We start from the raw sequence: 18,838 nt of genomic DNA, 5'->3' as shown, positions 1-18,838 counted from the left end.
GGGGCTGTTGTGCCTTGATGCTACTGGAGATGGGGGCAAGGGGGCTGTTATCATGCCTTGATGCCATGGGACACGGGGGTGAGGGGCTGTGGTGCCTCGATGTCACCAGGAATGGGGGTAAGGGGGCTGTTGTGCCTTGATGCTACTGGAGATGGGGGCAAGGGGGCTGTTATCATGCCTTGATGCCATGGGACACGGGGGTGAGGGGCTGTGGTGCCTCGATGTCACCAGGAATGGGGGTAAGGGGGCTGTTGTGCCTTGATGCTACTGGAGATGGGGGCAAGGGGGCTGTAATCATGCCTTGATGCCATGGGACATGAGGGTGAGGGGCTGTGGTGCCTTGGAGCCACCGGGGCTGGGGATGAGGGGGCTGTCGTGCCTTGGAGCCACCGGGGGCTGGGGATGAGGGGGCTGTCGTCGTGCTTTGGAGCCACCAGCGCTGGGGGCGAGGGCCCCGCGGTGCCTCGATGCGGTGGGGCCCGCGGGTGCGGAGGGGCCGGGTCCCGCGCCGGCCGCCCCTCAGGGCGGGGGCCGGGGCTGAGGCGGCGGCTCCTCCCCCCGCGCGCGCCACAACCGGTTCTGTCCGGCCGCCGCGCCGCGATGCGGGGCCGGGGGCGTCCCCCGCCCCCCGGGGCGCAGGTACCGCGGGGAGGGGCGGCCGGGCGGGGGCTATAAGGGCCCCGCGGGGACCCTCGCAGGTGGGGCCGTTCGCCTCCTGCTCGAGCGCGGCGGCGGCTGGCGGCTCCTCGGCCGCCCCGCGTGGCTCCGCGTCCCCGCGGGCTCGGAGCGCGGTTCAGCCCCGCGGAACCGGGGGGCGGGGGTCGCCCCGGCGGGGCTCCGGGAACAGGTAGGACCGGTTCTGCCGACGGATCTGGGCGAAGCTGGCGGGTTTTCGTGCTGCCCTGGCCTGATGCTGCTTTATGTGTGAACTTATTTTGCGCGTTACGCCTTGGGTAAGTTTCGTTCTGGCGTTTGGCTTTGGTTTAGGCTCCGCGTTTCTTGTCTTGTCAGAAGAGGAAGGAAGTATTTATGTGGATGACCCTCTTGAATAACTTAGAAAAGGGAAAGTGGAAGAACGCGAGGAGTAGAGAGACCTAGACCTTTTAGGCTGGACATTAGGAAAAAATTCTTCACAGAAAGGGTCCTTGGGCACTGGCAGAGGCTGCCCAGGGAGGGGGTTGAGTCACCTTCCCTGGAGGGGTTTAAGGGATGGGTGGTTGAGGTGCTGAGGGACATGGTTTAGTGTTTGATAGGAATGGTTGGACTCGATGGTCCGGTGGGTCTCTTCCAGCCTGGTTATTCTGTGATTCTATGATTCTATGACCTGAATGTTGAGAGCTGAGGGGAAACATAGAATCACAGAATCACCAGATTGGAAAACACCCACTGGATCATGGAGTCCAACCATTCCCATCAATCACTAACCCATGTCCCTCAGCGCCTCGTCCACCCGGCCCTTAAACCCCTCCAGGGACGGTGACTCAAATGCATTCGGTCTGAAAGAACTTAAATATTTATATAGAAACATAGAATAGTTTGGGTTGGAAGGGACCTTAAAGATCATCTGTGTGGGGAGCTACTGGAATTAGAACATGAGTTCAAGTCTAATGCCATCGAGGCACGGATACGTCTTTTCCAGCGCATTTAATATAATGCTTGTACCGTCATGTCATTACGTGTGCAGGTGCTTGGATGTGATGAGCACGTTAAAAACTGTAACACATCACCGCCACCCTAACGCTGTAGGTGTCGCTTGCAGGCTAAAGGGTAGCAGAAGCTTCAGGTGAGAATTGCAAGAGCGTTGCCTGAAACATAAATAGAAATTGATATAAAATGTAATTCAGCTGAAATTGAGGGATGTTGCTATTCTGGCTGGTACCGTCTTAGTTTTTACCAGCGCCTTGCAAAACTGGAATAGCTGAGTGTTAATCACACAGTGATTCTGCTGACTTTGGCTTTCATTGCAGCCATGTGCTGCTTGCAGAAAGCAGCACGCTTAACCAGACTCCAGCTGCACAAATTACAAACTGGAACAGTCGTATTGCTACTGTCCTGTCTTTCTCAAGATTCCCTTTGCCACAGATTAATACAAGTTTCTGTGCCGAGAGCTGGCATTTCAGGCATACTCCTGCTCTTTAGACCAGTTCTTTTTTTGTGCTACTCTGTCATCTTTAAGCCAAACTTCAAGATTTATAGAGCAGGAGCTCAATATTGCGATAAAACTGCTTAGGTGAAAGAAGACGGTTGCAGCTGAACACCTCTCTTTTTCCGCATTAAAACTTGTTGTTCAGTTCGTTCTCTAGGGTTTCTTTTTGTTGTTGTTGGTAAAGGCTTTCATCGAGCAACCCTCTTCTTCTGATTCTCATTCACAGTGAGTACAACTCACTGAAAAGCTTTTCCTGATGAAACTTCAAGTTACTGTTTAATTCTTTTTGCTTCATTTCTCCGTTTTGGTATTTTTGATGTAACTAGGTTTCCTGGAGTCTGAAACAAGGTGCTTAGTTTTTGTGAACAGTTTTGTTTGTGAAATGATTCTCACCTGAATCTTAAAACCATGGTTGTCCATCTCTTTCCAGGATGATACGAGTCTCTCTGGTTGGTTCCAAGAGAAAACATTGAGCACTTTTCTGTGTGGGCTTCTGCTTCTTTATTTTTGATGATCGTGTGTATCTGTACAGTCAGTGTCCTTCTGTACAGACAGAAAATAGTAAAAGCACTTTGGTTCCTTCCCAAGACAATGCACAGATTTGATGCCTGTTCAGGCAATGTTGTGAGTAGCAAAGTTTTAGTTCCTAGTGTCAGCTCTTGTCTGTACTGCTAAGCTTCTATAGTCGTTTTCAGGGAAGCATTAAATCATGTACCAGTGAAAGGTGTATTGGTCTCCAGCAGCGGCTTGGTTGACTGGGACATCTTGATGTATTGTAGCAGGGCTCTGGGGAGCGGCCTCCCCACACGGGGCTCTCGGCTTGCATGTCTTCTTCGGGGAAGTTAGGAAATAATGCCTTTTTTAGATAAGGGGCACACAGCAGTATAAGGTAAAGGAGCAACCTGCAAGAAAGGGAAGGAACAACCAGGTCTTGTTGGCTCTTAAATACAGACTCTGGGACTTCACAGATCTGTTTTCATTTTGAGGATGATTTCTGGGAGGCAAAATGATGGTGGCTTTCACTTTTTGCTTGTCAATTGCAGACTGTAAATGACTTGAAGTGTTTAGAAAAATAGAGATGAGGAATTGATACAGAGTTTTTCTGTTCTCTCTGTTAGAAAAGACTGTGTGACCTTAGGCGCTGAGAACTACTTTCTTCTCCTGCCCTGCCCTCTGCTCCCTTCCTCCCCATCAAATGTTTAAAATAGCAGAACTGAACTCAGAGTTGTCTCTGTGCCAAATTTTAGGGCGTCAGTATAGTGAAAATAAATGTAACAGCTAAAATGTGTTTGTTTTCTAAAGATCACTTTTCAAACAAGTATTATTTCCCAGCTATTTCCAGTATTTTAGTGGTTTTCTGAGAACTTCCTTACATTGTCTCTAGTGGAAGTGTCTTTTCTTGAAGCTGTTACTTATTTCCACCATTTTGACGCTTATTGAGGACAAAACAAGCCAAGTGATACTGCACGGAGAGATGCTTATGTCAGCTCTTTTGGTGACTGCATGCATATAGTTTCAGTATTTTGTGTGGGAGCTTTTTAATACTTTGATACCTTACAGTGTGGTATGATTTCTGTCTATCTCACCTGTCACCCTTAGCATAGAATCATAGAATGGTTTGGGTTGGAAGGGACCTTAGAAATCATCCAGTTCCGACCCCCCTATTATGGGCAGGGACACCTACCACTGGATCAGGTTGCTCAAAGCCTTATCCAGCCTGGCCTTGACCACCTCCAGGGATGGGACATCGACAGTGTCTCTGGGCGACCTGTCCCAGTGCCTTGCAGCTGATGTAATCAAGGCGTACTTGCCAGGCATTTCAGGAAATAAGTCAGAGCTTACGTTTATAACTGAAACACACAATGTTGTAACATTAGTTACTGAAAATACTCTGTCTTGAAGGACTGTTGGTATGTTAAGACTGTAAATCACTCCCAGAGGTCCTGGAGTGTCAAAGTTTATTTTACATCAGTAGACCGTGTTTTTCTTATTTTTGAGGCTCAAGGCTGCTGTCAGCTGTTAATTAATTGAGGGGGGATCAGTATTTCTCCACTGAGATTAACTTCATTACTTCTGAGGTTCCTCTGAGAAGATGCTAAAAGAAGTTTAATGTGAAGACGTCAGTTTTTCAGAGTTGAGATCATTGCTGCAGTGTTACTTTAGCTGAAATCTTGCTTTGCCCCTTTTTTTCTGCAGGTAGAATCACCACTTGAAGTTACATTTCTAGGAAGCTGAAGGACCTTTTTGTCGTCATCATCTGTAAGTATCTTCAAAGAAACTTTTAAGTGCATCTGTATACTAGAACTGAACTTTTTCATGTCTCTACAGTAATTATTCCTTAAAGCTTTACACTGTAGCTTTTTTTTGTAAATTCTCCATGCAAATTCTCAAAAATTGCATGAGCAAAGAGCACAAGGAGCTTGAATGAAAGTTCTGTTCTTATGCGCTTGTTTACACTTCACTTTAATACAGCAGTAACTTTTTTCCATCTCCTCTGGCTTATAAGTCAAAAAGGCAGTGTAACGCGTTTGTTTTTCTGCTTTGCCTGTTGGGGGTCTCCCAGAGCAGAACTGTTACTGTGGCAGTCAACGCGTAAATGATAGCGTGCAGATGGTATTTGAGAGTATTTCACAAAGAAAAAAGGGTAAGGTCTTGTCTGTTTCTGCCTTACAGGGTAAAGGAAATAAAACTGTTGAGAATCACACATCTGGTTAGTGACAGAGCCAGGAACAGAACATGGGGTTTGTGATCGTCACTTCGGCAGATTGCTCCCTGTAGAGAAGGAAGGCAGGTTGGTTGTGTGCATAGACTCGCATAATCATTTTAACTATTCCAAAGCAATTTAACCTATAAAACCTCTAAATTCTCTGCTAGATGTTACAGGCATCAGTCGGTACATTCACAAACTGGTCTTGGGAAGGTGTGAGGACAGTCAGCAATTTAAAGCCATAGAGGACAGGTGATGCATCTTGCCATGCTAAGGAGTCTGATGGTATTTATAGAGTCCAAGAAGTGAGTGCCAGTTCGGGAAGGATTATGTGTGCAAACTGTGTAAAGAGTGGACACTTTAACAGGTTATAGAAGATTTTTTTTTTTTGTATTTAATACCGTCATGTCTTGGCGTATAATGCAACACCTGTATACACTTTTAGAACTCACTTCATTTACTAATGTGAATTTCTGGATGCATTGCTCCTCTGCACATCACCTTGATAGACCAGAGTATTGTTATCTATGCCTGGAACGTTAGTCTTCCTCTTGGCCTACCTCTCACAGAGCACACTGTGGTTTTTTTTTCCGAACCTTGAACTAATATTTTGATACTTGTGATTATTTTTTTTTAAATCCTAAATTATTTGTTGGGACTGTTTTATACCTGTAGTTTTTCTTGTTGTTCAAGCCTATACACTATACACTTTGGTCACAATATCTGAGGGCTTAACAGCTGGTGGCCATGTGTTTCTCCCATTGAACTATGGCAGACATTAGTGCCTGAGTTCTTCACAAAGCCTATTTAACACTCAGAAAATGAAATGTTCCCCTTTTCTGTAATACAGTGCTGATATATGAATGACTCACTAATGCTTTGTGTACTGTTCCTGTGTTATGCAGAAGAGGTAAAAGTACCAATTGGTAAATTATTTTCATTGCCTGTATGCTTTATTGCATGTGTTTCTTGAGGAATCATTGAAATAAGCATTTACGTAATCATAGAATCACAGCAGGGCTTGGGTTTGAAGGGACCTTAAAGATCATCCAGTTTCCAGCCCACTTCCCACTAGACCTGGCTGCTTAAGGCCCCAACCAACCTGGCCTTGAAAACTTCCAGGAAGGGGGCATCCACAGCTTCCCTGGGCAACCTGTGCCAGTGCCTCACCACCCTCACAGTGAAGAATTTCTTTGACTTGCTGGAAATGCTTCTTTTAATACAGTTGGCCTGAGCTGCGAGCGCACATTGCTGGCTCTGTCGAGCTTCTTGTCAATTGGCACTCTCAAGTCCTTCTCCGCAGGGCTGCTCTCTATGACATCATCCCCCAGCCTGTATGGAAACTGGATTGCCCCAGTCCAGGTGTAGGACCTTGCACTTGGGTGTGTACTTGAATATTTACTTCTCTGTACAGCTCACTTTTGCTAGCAAACCTAGGTCAATCAGATTTCTAATGCTCTGTTCTGTTCGTTTTTGTTTACACAGGTTCTGCCTGTACTTCTGCACTCACCTGACAAGATGGTATTTCGGAAACCACCAGATGGTGGCTGGGGCTGGGTGATTGTTGTAGTTTGCTTCTTTACTCAGTTCCTGTGTTATGGATCACCACTGGCGGTGGGAGTCTTGTATTTGGAATGGCTGGATGCTTTTGGAGAAGGGAAAGGCAAGACTGCTTGGGTTGGATCACTAGCAAATGGAATTGGATTGCTTGCCAGTAAGTGTAGAGGCAGTATCTATTTTAAGTCGAAACATTTCTTTCTAATCGATGCTTTTGTCTGTTTGTGCTTTTGCAATTATATTAAAGACAGCTGCAAATGATGCAATAAGGATGCTGCGTTTTGTTTTAGGTCAAGACTGGTAAGAAGTTTACTTCCATAGTTCCAGTATACATAAACCAAAATAATATAATTGTAAAAGAGCAATAAAAATGTTTCCCTTAGAAAATAAAAAAATTACTGAGTTTGAATAAACTAGAAAAACCAAACTCTGTCTGAGAGACTGAACAGTAACTTTGTTGATGGAATTATTTTTTTTTAAGGAAGATTTAAGACTAACATTTCATTAGTATCTTTAAAATCAGAGCAAACTGTTAGTCTGAAGTGATTCTAGTGCTTTAAGAAAAAAAAAAAGAAAAGTCAATTAATAAACTAGTTACTCATTTTTCAGCTCTAGAAGTAAACCCACCAGTTAGGGTGGATAAGGGCTTCTTTCCACTGTTTGTTTGAAAAAGAACTCCTTTTGAAGCCTAGAATATGGATAACAGTGGTATTAGTAAAACAACTAAGGAATTGTCACCTGAAGAGTACAGCAGGGATTCAGGGAAATAAAACACTGCTTTGAAGGTCCATAGGTCCATTTCGTCGTTGTTTAAATATTGAGCATGAGTGTTGTACTGGATAATATCACTTACTTCTGCTTTTTAAAGATTCACCATGGGAACAATTATCTTTTTGCTGAATCTGGAAAAAGTTGCCTGCCAGCAGAGAAGTTGCTGCAGGCAAAAGCAGTTATGTAGCTTAATGGACAAAATATAGCTTGGGATTCTGAGGAAATCTGTCCTTAAAAGAGAGTTTACATTCAAATAGTGATCCAGACCTGAGTAAAGACCACTGCTTTGTATGATGCTGTCACTGGCCAAATACTGATGTAACACTTGTGTTAGGGTTTTATGTCACTAGAGAAAAGCAAGTGGATCATTAACCACAAGATGGCTATATTCAGTCCCAGGGTGTAAGTGAGCAAAGGACTGTAGAGTCCATTTGCAAATTAGGCCCTTTTTAATGAATGTTGGAAAAGAGAACTTGCTTCTGTTCGTATTTTTGCCGTTGCAGGTTCCAGTATTATAGGCCAGATGGGACCATTGTGCACTGTAGCCTATGTTAAGTAGGTGATCAGGCTACTTGAACTTTTCTAAACTAGCACATTTTCATGTATGTGAAAAGATACTATCTGTAGCTTAATAACTTAACAATGTCTCCAGGCAAGCTGATTTCAGCAGCAGTATCGCATGTGTGAATACGTCAGTGTTACCCCAAAGCCTTTCTGTAGTTCCCTTGCTTTTTACTGTTCCTACCTTGATTCTTCTAGGATTTGTTATTCTTTCCTTTCTCCTCCTTTCTTTTTTGTTTCCAGTCTCTAATCTAGTTATCCAAAGACACATTTTCAAATACTGGTACTCAAAGCCCTCTGTGTTGCATGCAGAAAATACTGTAATTCTCATTTCATTTAGAACATGTTTGCTTAGTGGCTTCTACATCTCTTAGAACTTTTCTTGGTAATTAATTCTGTCTTTAGAAGTATGTAATCTTATGATACAAGTTGCTTAGTATTAGTTCTTAGCTCATGAATAATGTTATTTTTAAGTAGTATATTTTGAAGAGCCCCTGAATTACTGTGGTGTGTGCGTAGAGACTGTAATTAAATTACTTCTAAATTTTCTTTTAAGCCTGTACCTTGGTACAGTCTTTTTGCCATTGATGCAAGAGACTTTTGTGCTTCTGAAGAGCCATTAAGACTCATCTGTGAGCCCTCTACAGTTTAACATCACCTTTCTGAAGCTGTAGATTCCAGGCTGGAGAAAAGAGTGGCAGTTATGTAGCTTGCAGCTGTATACAGGAAATAAGTTAGTGTCCATTTTCTTAAGGAAGACTTTTCTCATTGATAGCACTGTTAATTACATGAGCCAGCTTCTGTAACAGGGGAAGGTAGGTCCAGTGACATCACACTGACAGCTCTCTTAGTACTTCAATTTCACCCAAAAGAAGAAAATGTCCTTATGTGTGTGCCAACTGGCACAGAAAATGGTTCTGTGTGCCTTATCCCTTTCCCTCTGTACATGTGGTCTTGAACAGTTTTCCAAAGTAGCTGATGCTGATAAGTCCTTTCCATACTGCTGTATTGGTATCCTTTCTCCGGTGTTTACTTCTGACTTGCGTGAGAGCTAAACTTAGACTAGAGACATAGAAACCTGGTACAGCACCTTGTTTATTGAGATGAATTTCCTGGTGTTCGATTTCTGTCATCCTGCGGCACAGACAGTGCTGTGAAGGCGTGTTCAGCCCTGAGGTGGACTGTTCAGCCCATCAGCTGGAAAAGGGAATGGGACGGGGACCTGGTTGAGCTCTTCTGTGCCGATGACTTGAGTTATAACTCTGTGAACTGACCTTAGTGTGTTGAAGAAATGTGCCTAAAACAGTGAAAGTAAAGCATCAGAGTTAATGTACAGGCAATGGCGAGATCTATAATATTAGGTGGTGTAGTGCTGGTCAGGCTATGGTTGATGCAGCATATGGCTCTATGGATGATGTAGAGATTGTTGCACAGGAAGAAATTGAAAGAGCTTAGCATATTTCCCCTACTAAAACAGTCAAGAGGTGGATATTTACTATGTTATTGAAGATTGTTTCTCCTGCACCAAGTGTTCTTTAATTTTAAATCCATTTCAAGCCTGAAATTAAATTTGATCCATGTTGTTATACTTGTTAAAAGCAAAACAAAGACCTTGGCGCCTGTAATTGGCACCACAGCTGTTTATAGTAACAGTTGCCTTCACAGTATTTGGCATAGCAGGGAACACCAGCGATAGGCTTCCCACTCCCCTTTATTAATGGAGAAAAGACAAAAGGAAGATTCATCCTTGAAAGTCATGTCTTGATAAATTAATGGGGTGTTTCTGCTGGTCTGAAGTGCATAGTGTTAAATATTTAAAAAGCTTAACTTTGTGTTTTCAAGCAATATTTTTACAACTCTAAAAACCTTTGCAGGATCTACGTTTTTTTGGACAGAAACCTTGCACATGGATAGCCTCCACTGTAAACTATGGAAACTATACATAGGTTGTAGGGAGTGGTGGAGGTGTTCCAAAGATTCCTCCAAAGAGAGGCCTGGTTCATTTAATAACTGTCAGAAAGGAGTAGTCTTTTAAATCATCTGGCAGTGGGTTGTTGTCCAGTGTAAAAAGGTTTTTTCTGATCTACTTTCTTATCCAAAGTACAAACACTTGGAGAATATTACGTGTATCATGACTAGGTTTTAGCAATGCCTTTAATCTGCAAAAAATATTCTTGTGTTCTGTCCAGTGGATTTTATGTACAGTCCGTGAGCATTGCTTCTACTCTACAGTTTCGACAGGTTCAGACAAATAGCAGCAAGTACAGTAGGTAAGATGAGTGCAGGAGATTAGAAAAAGAACTCTATCCAGTATTGTTTGTTTAGCAAAAGGCTTTGTCTGTGTATGAGGTGGAGGAGGAAGGACCTTTGAGATGAGTGAGTGGAGGAAGGGAGTGTTAGTTGGCAGAATGTTTCTTTTCATGTGAGAAGATTGAGGAAGGGAGTGCTAGTTCTTGATGTCCATTAAACAAAGCAACCTTGTATTGTCAGGAGGTCAGAACATCGCAATAGTTATAAAGTTCTTGTGGCTTGTTTTCACATCTTAGGAAGGCGACACTGTTGCATCCAGGTCTCACTGAGGATAGTCTTTTATTCAAAAAAATCTTCATGAAAATATGAATGTACAAATGATTCCTTATAGGAGGTCTTTCTCTTTGGTCTCTCTGCAGGAAGATCTACTGTGAGAGCCCATCTTCTTCTTCTGCTTCTTCCCTTTTTGTCTAGAGATCTTCTTGACTGCTCCCCTGTGGAGCCTGATAATTGTATTGCTGGCTGCCGAGCTGTGACAGGTTGTGTGCAGAAGAGCAGTGGCTGTCCCTGTGCTGGCTTCTGAGTCTTTCAGAGCAATACAGTTTTCTTCCTAGAGTTAGCTGCCATGCCTATAAACTGGGCTGGTATGTTTTTTTGATAGATATTTGTCCAGTTTTAAGATGCATCATTTGGAAAGAAAAAAGCCCCAGGGATTTTGTTTGTAAAAGATGTAAATATGTATCAGTTTCTTCAAGTATTATTCTAATACCAGTGCTAACCCCTGGAGTTTCTTGGCGAACTAAACAAAATGCTGGCCTAAAAGCCATTTTCCATGCTTACTATTGAGGATTGCCACTGGGATTTTATTTTTGTTGTTCGCATTACAGTGAGAAATACATAATCAGTGGAAAGGTCTTTTTGAAAGAGAGTCAACTAACGAAAAACCTTATAACTGCCTGAAGATGTGTTTCCTATGTGTCTGGACACAGACTCTTAGATTTTTCAGAATATCCATTTTGAACAAAATCCACGGGGCAGGAGTACACAGAGCAAGTCTCAGTCCCGCTATGTGAAAGCTGGATGTTTGGCCAGAATAACTGCCTTGAACCCATTGTGTTTGAATTACTTGTAGAGAATAACATGTTTATGTACAATGAACTGCTGTGCAAATACCATGGTAATAACCAAAGGTACTGTGCCTGGTGGAAAGAAATGCCAGCTCTTTGGGAAACAAAGAGAATGAATGTGAGGAGGCAGGGAAAGGAACAAAGATATTGGCTCTCATGGGGGTTTTCTTTTGTGACTTTTATTTTCTAGCAGTACGATGAGGGGAGTGTTAAGGTAGGGGCCTGGTGTGAAGGGGAAGTTGGAGCTGTTTTTCTTCTCAACTTGAAGACCTATGATAACTATTTTAATACTTATGCTGCTGTTCCTTCTTATGAACAGGGTCATTGCTGAGCTGCCAGGTCTCTTGCTGTGTGAGATGACACATTAATACTGAGCTTATTGGAGCAGGTTCTTCAGTCTTGTGCAGGTTGTTTTCCATGTCAGAGCAAAAAGATCTCGTTCTACTTTCTCTTCTCCTTTGGGATTATTTTTATAAGTGGGAGAAGCTGGAAGAGCGTCTCCTTGGACCCTGTCAGAGATGCTTTTGATGATGTTCCAGAGGAAAGTGTCCTTGGGTTATGAAGACATGTTCTTCAACTCTGTCTCCCTTGTTCTGTTTTGGGGTCAAAGGGTCAAACTTCAGCTCAGAGCAGTCTGTGCCAATACCACCACCCCAGGCTCAGCAGGGATCTTCTGAAAGAACCTGTGTCAAAAGGTAGAAAGCAGGTGGAATGGAAATACTGTTTGTTTTAACAAGGTAGTGGGAGAGAAATAAAGCATAGAAAGAGTTCAAATTCCTTTGCTTAATTGAATTATGTTACCACTACCTTATGTTCTTTTAGCGTAGAACATTTTTTTTTTATGTAATACCGATTCAATCCTTTGTTTATTTTTAAATCTCATGAGTTTAGGAAACATACTTAATTTGCCAGTTCTAGTAATGAATTCTAAGACTCAGCAATGATCTAACACTCTCAGCTTTTGTTCTCAGCGAGTTGCTCTGCCCAAGTTATCCTGGCCAGCTTTCACTCCCACAGCGTGCTGACTCTTGAGAAACAGCAAGTGCTTAAACGTTCCTTTTTCATCATTTCCAAAATCTAGATAAACCCCACTTCCCCAGAAGATTTTCTTGATTCTTCTTTAACAGTCTGTTTGCTGGATAAGCCCCAATTTAGAGTTGCTCCCCTTTATGTTCCCTAGGCAGATAGCTCTTATGTAGGGCAAAAGTTCTGACTTGCCTTGCCTTAGAGGATCATTTCACCTGCTAACGCATCTGTGCTCCTGCCTGCCGGAACTGCTTGTCCCGTGGCTGGTAACCACACGAAAACCTTGCCTGCATTCCCAGCTGCTAGCTCCTGTCTGCAAACCTAGGCAAGCACCATTCTCGGCTCCAACTGTTATTCACCTCATGTCACCTCTCTGGGCTCACCTCCCATCTGCTGGGAATCTCACATGTGAGTCAGGGAGGATGAACCTTAACAAACTGCAGACTCCAAAGTTTGGGCTTTCACAGATTGTATCAACCATGGAGTGTCTTTCTATAGCTGTGAATGAGGCACAAAGGTGGTGAGGTTTTTCTTTTTTGTTGGTTTTTAAATAATGTCATTAATCTGTGTATCTGCCTTTAGTTTCAGAGTTGCTGAGTTTAGGATCTTGGGGTTAGTTATAAAAGTCTATGTATGATTGTTTTGAACTACAAGGTTTCAGATGAGAGATTGTTTTTTGCAAGCCAAGTCCCTTGCTGGTTGCTTATTTATTCAGGGCACGAAGCTTGCACGCTACTTCAGACTAAAAGGTGTATTCCAGGTCACACAACTGAGAATTAAGTGCTTGTTCTACTTTTGTGAAGGGAGAACTGGCTGTGTAGAGGCAGAGTATGAATGTTGCCCGCACTTTGTTCTTGTTCTGAAGAACAAACCAACTAAGAAGTGTTAGGGGGGTAAAGAGTGGGAGAAACCTCATTTGAACTTCATGAATGTTGCTCTGGACATTCTCAATAAATGCATTTATTTTCTGTAGTTTTGTCGCAGAAAGATAATAGTAAATTCTTACTTGGTAAAATACTGACTAGCAGGTATTTAATTACCTAGAAAATCAAAGAAAGTTAGTGTTTGCCTTTATCTGGTATATCAGTAGATATTTCCTCTATGTAAGCACCAGGTTGCATTCGTACCATAATTGTGATCAGAAGTTATTATTTTCCATTTCAGTTTTTTAAATCTCATATCAAGATGAGTACAGATACTGTCATTTCTGAAACATGGTTTTGGGACTCTGTTAAAAAATACTGGCTTGGTTAAAGCCTGGCTGGTGGTCTAAGTTGTTTTGTTACCTAAAGAGGAAGATTCTTTTCAGAACCATTGTACAAGACCTTAGGTGCATAGTGGGAGTGTTACAGTCTAGTATGTTATGTATCCTTCTGTGTTTAAAGAATGTTTTGCTGCTCTTTCTCTCCCAGCCTTGGTACCATTTCATGGTCTTCATGTCAGTTTCAATTTGAGCAAAAATCTTGCAAGCCTAATCTTGTATATTTTTATAACCAAATCTTGCAAGGATTCCTGTAAAAATAAGTACTCCAATCTGTTGTTTGATATCATTATATATGTAAATGATTACCATAAGAAATATTTCCATAGCCTGAGATGTTTTAGAAGATCTTCCTGGTTCTGATATTTACTAGGAATGTTTTTCCTGCTTTTCCTCTAGGTCCTGTCTGCAGTATATGTGTGTCATCTTTTGGAGCCAGAGCAGTAGCAATCTTCAGTGGCTTTATGGTGGCTGGGGGCCTCATGATGAGCAGTTTTGCACCTAACATATATTTTCTATATATTTCATATGGGATTGTTGTTGGTAAGAAACACCCCCCTTTCATGTAGAGACTTAATCTGTATTATTTTGAGTCTTGGTTTTTGGATCTGAAATGGGAAACTGATTCACAGGGGCAGTAATAGTCTGGGACTTGATTTATCAAGGAATACTTCACTTTGGGACAAGGAGAGATGTCACACAGTCAGATTTGCTATGAGGTAGTGAAAGATAAAAGTAATGCATATGTTCACCAGGGTTTGAAAGCAGCCTGTCCTCTGTTAGAGGTGAAGAAGCTGATGTTTTATCTAAAGGGTGACGTCAAGTAGGTCTTCTGCAGGTGTGAAGTGCAAGTCTTAAAAAATGACATCCCTTCTGGAATTTTGTCATCTACTCATTCTAATTTGATAAAGTAGAGATCATTAGTGAGTGATGTTTTTCTCCACATAACTGTGTTGAACCTAAGTCACTGTGCTAGAGGCATGAAAGTGCTGTTCTCCTAGCAGGTGGTGACCTGCCCCCAGTGCTGCAGAGTGGTTTATCAAGTTACTGTGTCAGGAGTGCAGGCATCCCTCTCTGGCCAGCAGGGACCCAGCGGCGTGCTGGCTCAGGCACAGTGCCACTTGGATGCAGCTCTGCTGTTTTCTGGCCCCTTTCTGGCACTGAAAGCCATGTAACCCTTCCGTGTAGCATGGAGCCTGAGTTGGTGAACTCAAATGCAGCCTGTTCCATGCAGCTTCTGTCATCAGGAATGGTCAGGGGAGAGGAGTGGGACAGTGCAGGGCAGCCAAATAGCCCTGTCAGTGTAAGGCTGGTGTGGCTGGTGCTGAGCCAGGGTGCCCAGGGTACACTATTGTATTACCTGATGAATAAAAAGGGGCATTCGTATGCCAGAGAGTGTTGCATGCCTTATTTCTGACTCTTTTTCTCAAGGGCTTGGATGTGGCCTTTTGTATACCGCAACAGTCACCATCACTTGCCAGTATTTTGACAAACGCAGGGGCCTTGCACTGGGTCTGATTTCAACAGGTATGACCTTTAATTGTCATCTCTAACTTTTCAATTCTGATAGAGCTACTGTTACCCTTTCAATAGAAATATCTTTCTCAGTTAATTCGTGAAGTATATCTTAAGTCAAAACATCAGCAGTGTGTTCATTAACATCTGTTCATTAGCAGATAAAATCAGGCTTCAGATAAAATAATAACTATGCATGCTGTTGTATGGTCTGGGTTGTCCATATAGATGACAAAAGGATATTTGCTAAAATGAAAGCAGAGTCGTGAGTAGCTTGGGCTATGTGCTGTGAGTAATAAGAGGGGAAACTTTCTGTAGAGCTTTCTCCCTCTTGTTTCTTACACAAGATCAGAGGTGAGAAAGAGATTGGAGACGCTGAATATGAATGCCGGATCACCACAACCTCACACTAGCTATATCTTTAAAAGGGTAGTTCAAGTTCAGACTTACATTTTTACTATTTTTTCCTGTCCAATTTAAAAGAAGACTAAATTCTGAAATCTTCGAAAGCTCATCCCAGTTTTTTGTCCATGTATGTCAAAGGGGTCCTAAAAAAATGAACATCTGATAATACAAGGAAAGTTCTTTGAAGGACACTGAGCAGTGTTTCTCACCCTTATCTCTGAGTCTTTAGGCTGTGTCATGTTATCCTTTACACCAAGAGGAACTGCTAAATTAATGAACAAAGTAGGAACTGTTGAAGAAGGCTGTTGTCCCATACCTTGCTTTCTGTGTTTTATTGAATCTCTCCTCTGACCTATTCTCTTAAGTAGCTTTTGGTGAGAAGAAGCCTAATCAGTATGGTCAGCACTGTGTGATATTAATGCCAGATCCATACCAGTGGAATAAAGGCAGGCTTCTGCAGAAAAGTTCCTTGGGATCGTTTTCAGGGGCTTTTGCTGGGATTCCAGGTAGTTTGCCTTAAGGCTTGATTTTATTGAGCCCTGATTAATTTTATTACCCGGAAGACAAAACAAGTGTGTTTTATCATTATTTTTTCTTGTGTTTAGTGCTGAGGTATGTAGGTGGCTATTACAGAACCTAGAGGCAGTTTTCAGCAAATCATTCTAATTTAAAATTTGTCTTCAAATTGACTTGAAAAAACAGTGCTGTATTTCTGAATGGACATCCATTGATTACAATGGGATCTGTGCCTACTTCAACTGACAGCCTTTTCTTTAAATTGGTGGGATTGCATAAAAGGCTTGTGTTTGTAGTACCTGCTTACTTTTGAGTGTTTTCTTCTCAGGAGCCAAATTTCTCAAATGCATGTTTGGCCCTGCAGAGCTTCAGAAATGCATTTGAAGTCAACTTCTACCATGTGAGCCCCTCTCTTTAAACACCAAATAGCCGAGGGCTGTTTCTAGGAGAGCTCTCGGTGAACCCCTGCTCTCTTCTTGCCTTAGAGGAGGAGGGTGACAGTGAGGGGTAGAATGTGTGAAATTCTAACTGTGCTAACTGAAAATGGTACCTGAAGGGATACATGTATGTGAGTGCATGGCAGAAGGATAGCTTAGTTGTTTGTTGTTTTTCATCAGATATAGTATCAATCCTACTTGTTTCTGAGATGTCAGCTGGTGTTAATCATCACTAGTTCAGATATTTTGAAAGGCTTTTTATTTTGTGGATACTTCACGAAGAAACTAACTTCAAGAGGGATGATAACTCACCAGATCATTAGACTGGAGAGAGAGAGATGTACCATTCCTGTGACAATATATTTGTAACTGCTGTAGTTTGTTAGCATAGAAGAATGTTCTTAGTTCTTCAGTTTAAACTTGTTATTTTCCTTTTATAGGCTCAAGTCTTGGACTCTTTATATATGCAGCACTGCAAAAAGAACTTATCGATCTGTATGGGCTGGATGGTTGTCTGCTAATAGTTGGTGCACTGTCTCTAAATATATTAGCATGTGGCAGCCTGATGAGACCATTGGAGTCACCTGATTCTCCTCCAGCAGAAAAAACAAGTGTAGACAAAGTCCTGGATCAATATTTTGTTTACCATGGAAAAGAAAAGACAGTTGAAGAAAATATAAGCATCCTTGAAAAGGGCTACATCGATGGAAAATGTGTGAACAATATGCCTGATAGCAAACAGGATAGCGTTTTAAATAAGAATATATTAATAAATATAAATGAGAGAGACACTTATAAAAAGAAAGTTGTAGAACAGACAAACTTCTGCAAGCAACTCGCCAAAAGGAAGTGGCAGCTCTATTTGAACTACTGGGAGGAAACCGCGGTTCTTTTTAAGAACAAAGTATTTTCAGCTCTATTTGTTGCCATATTGCTCTTTGATATTGGTGGATTTCCTCCTTCTCTGCTCATGGAAGATGTAGCCAGAAGTGCAAACATGAATGAAGATGACTATCATGTGCCCCTTATTTCCATTATAGGCATTATGACTGCAGTTGGCAAACTTACCTTAGGAATACTGGCAGATTTTAAGTGGGTTAACACTTTATATCTATACGTATCCACCTTACTAATGACAGGAGTGGCCTTGTTTGCAATTCCATTTGCCAAAAGTTACCTTACATTAGCGATGCTTTCTGGAATTTTAGGTTTTCTGACTGGGAACTGGTCGATTTTTCCATATGTAACAACAAAGACTGTGGGAATTGACAAACTGACTCACGCGTATGGGATATTGATGTTCTTTGCTGGACTTGGAAATAGCCTTGGACCACCAATTGTAGGTAAGGTCGGGGTAGATACTATAAAATGAATATGAGCTCATCAGGACCAGACAGAATTAATTTGCATTCAAGTAGTTCTAGTTGGTCCTAATAACAGTGGAAAGATGAAATAAAAATCTTCAACAAAAATTGAAGCCTGTTTTGCCTGACCTAGCAAAGCGGATTGTGTTCTGGTTTTGGCTTTGATGAAAGACACATTTCATTTCTTAGGTGATCAAACTGCATTTTAGATTTGGCAGGTTTCTTTTCCCCCTCTCATGATGTTTCTCTAGTTGACCGTGCTGTGTTGCATTTAACTCCTCACTGATGCTCTTCTCTCTTATTTTCACCCTCAGGTTGGTTTTACGACTGGACGCAGGAGTATGACACTGCATTCTATTTCAGTGGCTTTTGTGTCTTACTGGGTGGATTTCTTCTGCTGTTGGCGGCGTTACCCTGCTGGAATGCCTGTACCAGTCAGAGCTCAAAGCTGCCTCCAAATACTTACTCCTACAAAGTTGCATCTACTGCTTAGGTGACAACTGGAAAACACTTTGTGCTTTTTTTATATTACATAGCAAAGTATTTTGGTAATTTTCCACTTATTTATGAAGCTCAAAAATCCTCTTTCACTAGAAAAATTCCATTGTTGCTTGTTTTTCAGTTTCTTCTTTTTTTTATTTTATTTTTTAAGAACAGTCTTATTTTGTCTTTTGTGCATCATGTTTTCAACCTTTGTCTACTGTAATTTCCTTTCACCCTAGAAGGGGTATATTCTGCTGTATTACCAACTGTACTTGTTTGGGTTTTTTTAAAAAGGGGAGTGCTGGGGAGTGAAAACTTTGAAGCAAAAATGAAGGCTGGCGTTTCTGTCACCTTTTATAGGTCTCCAAGTTGCACAAACTTTACAAAACAAATAATTGCCTTATTAGAATGTAATACTGTGGAAAGGTGCTTATAACATCGTGCTTAGATTAACTTCTTGTCTTCTTAAAGTTTCTCCAGTTTACAATGAAGTGCCAGCTGGGATAGGGAGAAGAGCGGGGAGCAAAACCAGTCTTGTGTTGCATAACTGAAGCGAACTTTATGATGAAAGTAAACATTCTTACTACCACTGCAACTAAGAAGTATGTTTATAAATAATAGACATTTTGTGAAGTCTGTTTATAAAACTGTTGTACCAAAACCTTTTAAACCAAGGAATAAATGTGATTGTTGAAACTATGAAAAGAAGTGC

At 41.9% G+C, this 18,838-nt stretch overlaps 1 protein-coding gene across 6 annotated transcripts; it reads left to right on the top strand.

Annotated features, from left to right (window-relative positions):
- The first annotated feature begins 544 nt into the window (after positions 1-544).
- Positions 545-18,834, top strand: SLC16A9 (solute carrier family 16 member 9). 6 transcript variants are annotated; one of them, XM_069864373.1, is made up of 8 exons: positions 545-639; positions 4,343-4,405; positions 4,820-4,937; positions 6,339-6,567; positions 13,806-13,949; positions 14,838-14,933; positions 16,720-17,622; positions 17,958-18,834. In XM_069864373.1, the coding sequence occupies exons 4-8, from the start codon at positions 6,372-6,374 to the stop codon at positions 18,134-18,136; spliced, it is 1,518 nt and encodes a 505-aa protein (XP_069720474.1). In that variant the 5' UTR covers positions 545-639; positions 4,343-4,405; positions 4,820-4,937; positions 6,339-6,371; the 3' UTR covers positions 18,137-18,834. The 6 variants fall into 6 exon arrangements, with proteins under 6 accessions (XP_069720474.1, XP_069720472.1, XP_069720476.1 ...); XM_069864371.1 differs by having other exon boundaries at positions 4,343-4,409; positions 4,827-4,937; XM_069864375.1 differs by lacking the exon at positions 545-639 and adding an exon at positions 864-953.
- Positions 18,835-18,838: the final 4 nt, after the last annotated feature.

This window comes from Phaenicophaeus curvirostris, chromosome 9, assembly GCF_032191515.1.
Source record: "Phaenicophaeus curvirostris isolate KB17595 chromosome 9, BPBGC_Pcur_1.0, whole genome shotgun sequence".
NCBI lineage: Eukaryota > Metazoa > Chordata > Aves > Cuculiformes > Cuculidae > Phaenicophaeus > Phaenicophaeus curvirostris.
The sequence above is the reverse complement of the archived record's forward strand: the minus strand, read 5'-3'. Positions and strand labels throughout refer to the sequence as shown.

What these genes read in the sequence shown, in the direction of transcription:
- SLC16A9 (XM_069864373.1), top strand. Translation starts at nt 6,372, where the DNA reads ATGGTATTTCGGAAACCACCAGATGGTGGCTGGGGCTGGGTGATTGTT. An exon ending in TTCATATGGGATTGTTGTTG is followed by an intron (nt 13,950 to 14,837) that starts GTAAGAAACACC and finishes CTTTTTCTCAAG; the next exon opens with GGCTTGGATGTGGCCTTTTG. An exon ending in ACTGGGTCTGATTTCAACAG is followed by an intron (nt 14,934 to 16,719) that starts GTATGACCTTTA and finishes TTCCTTTTATAG; the next exon opens with GCTCAAGTCTTGGACTCTTT.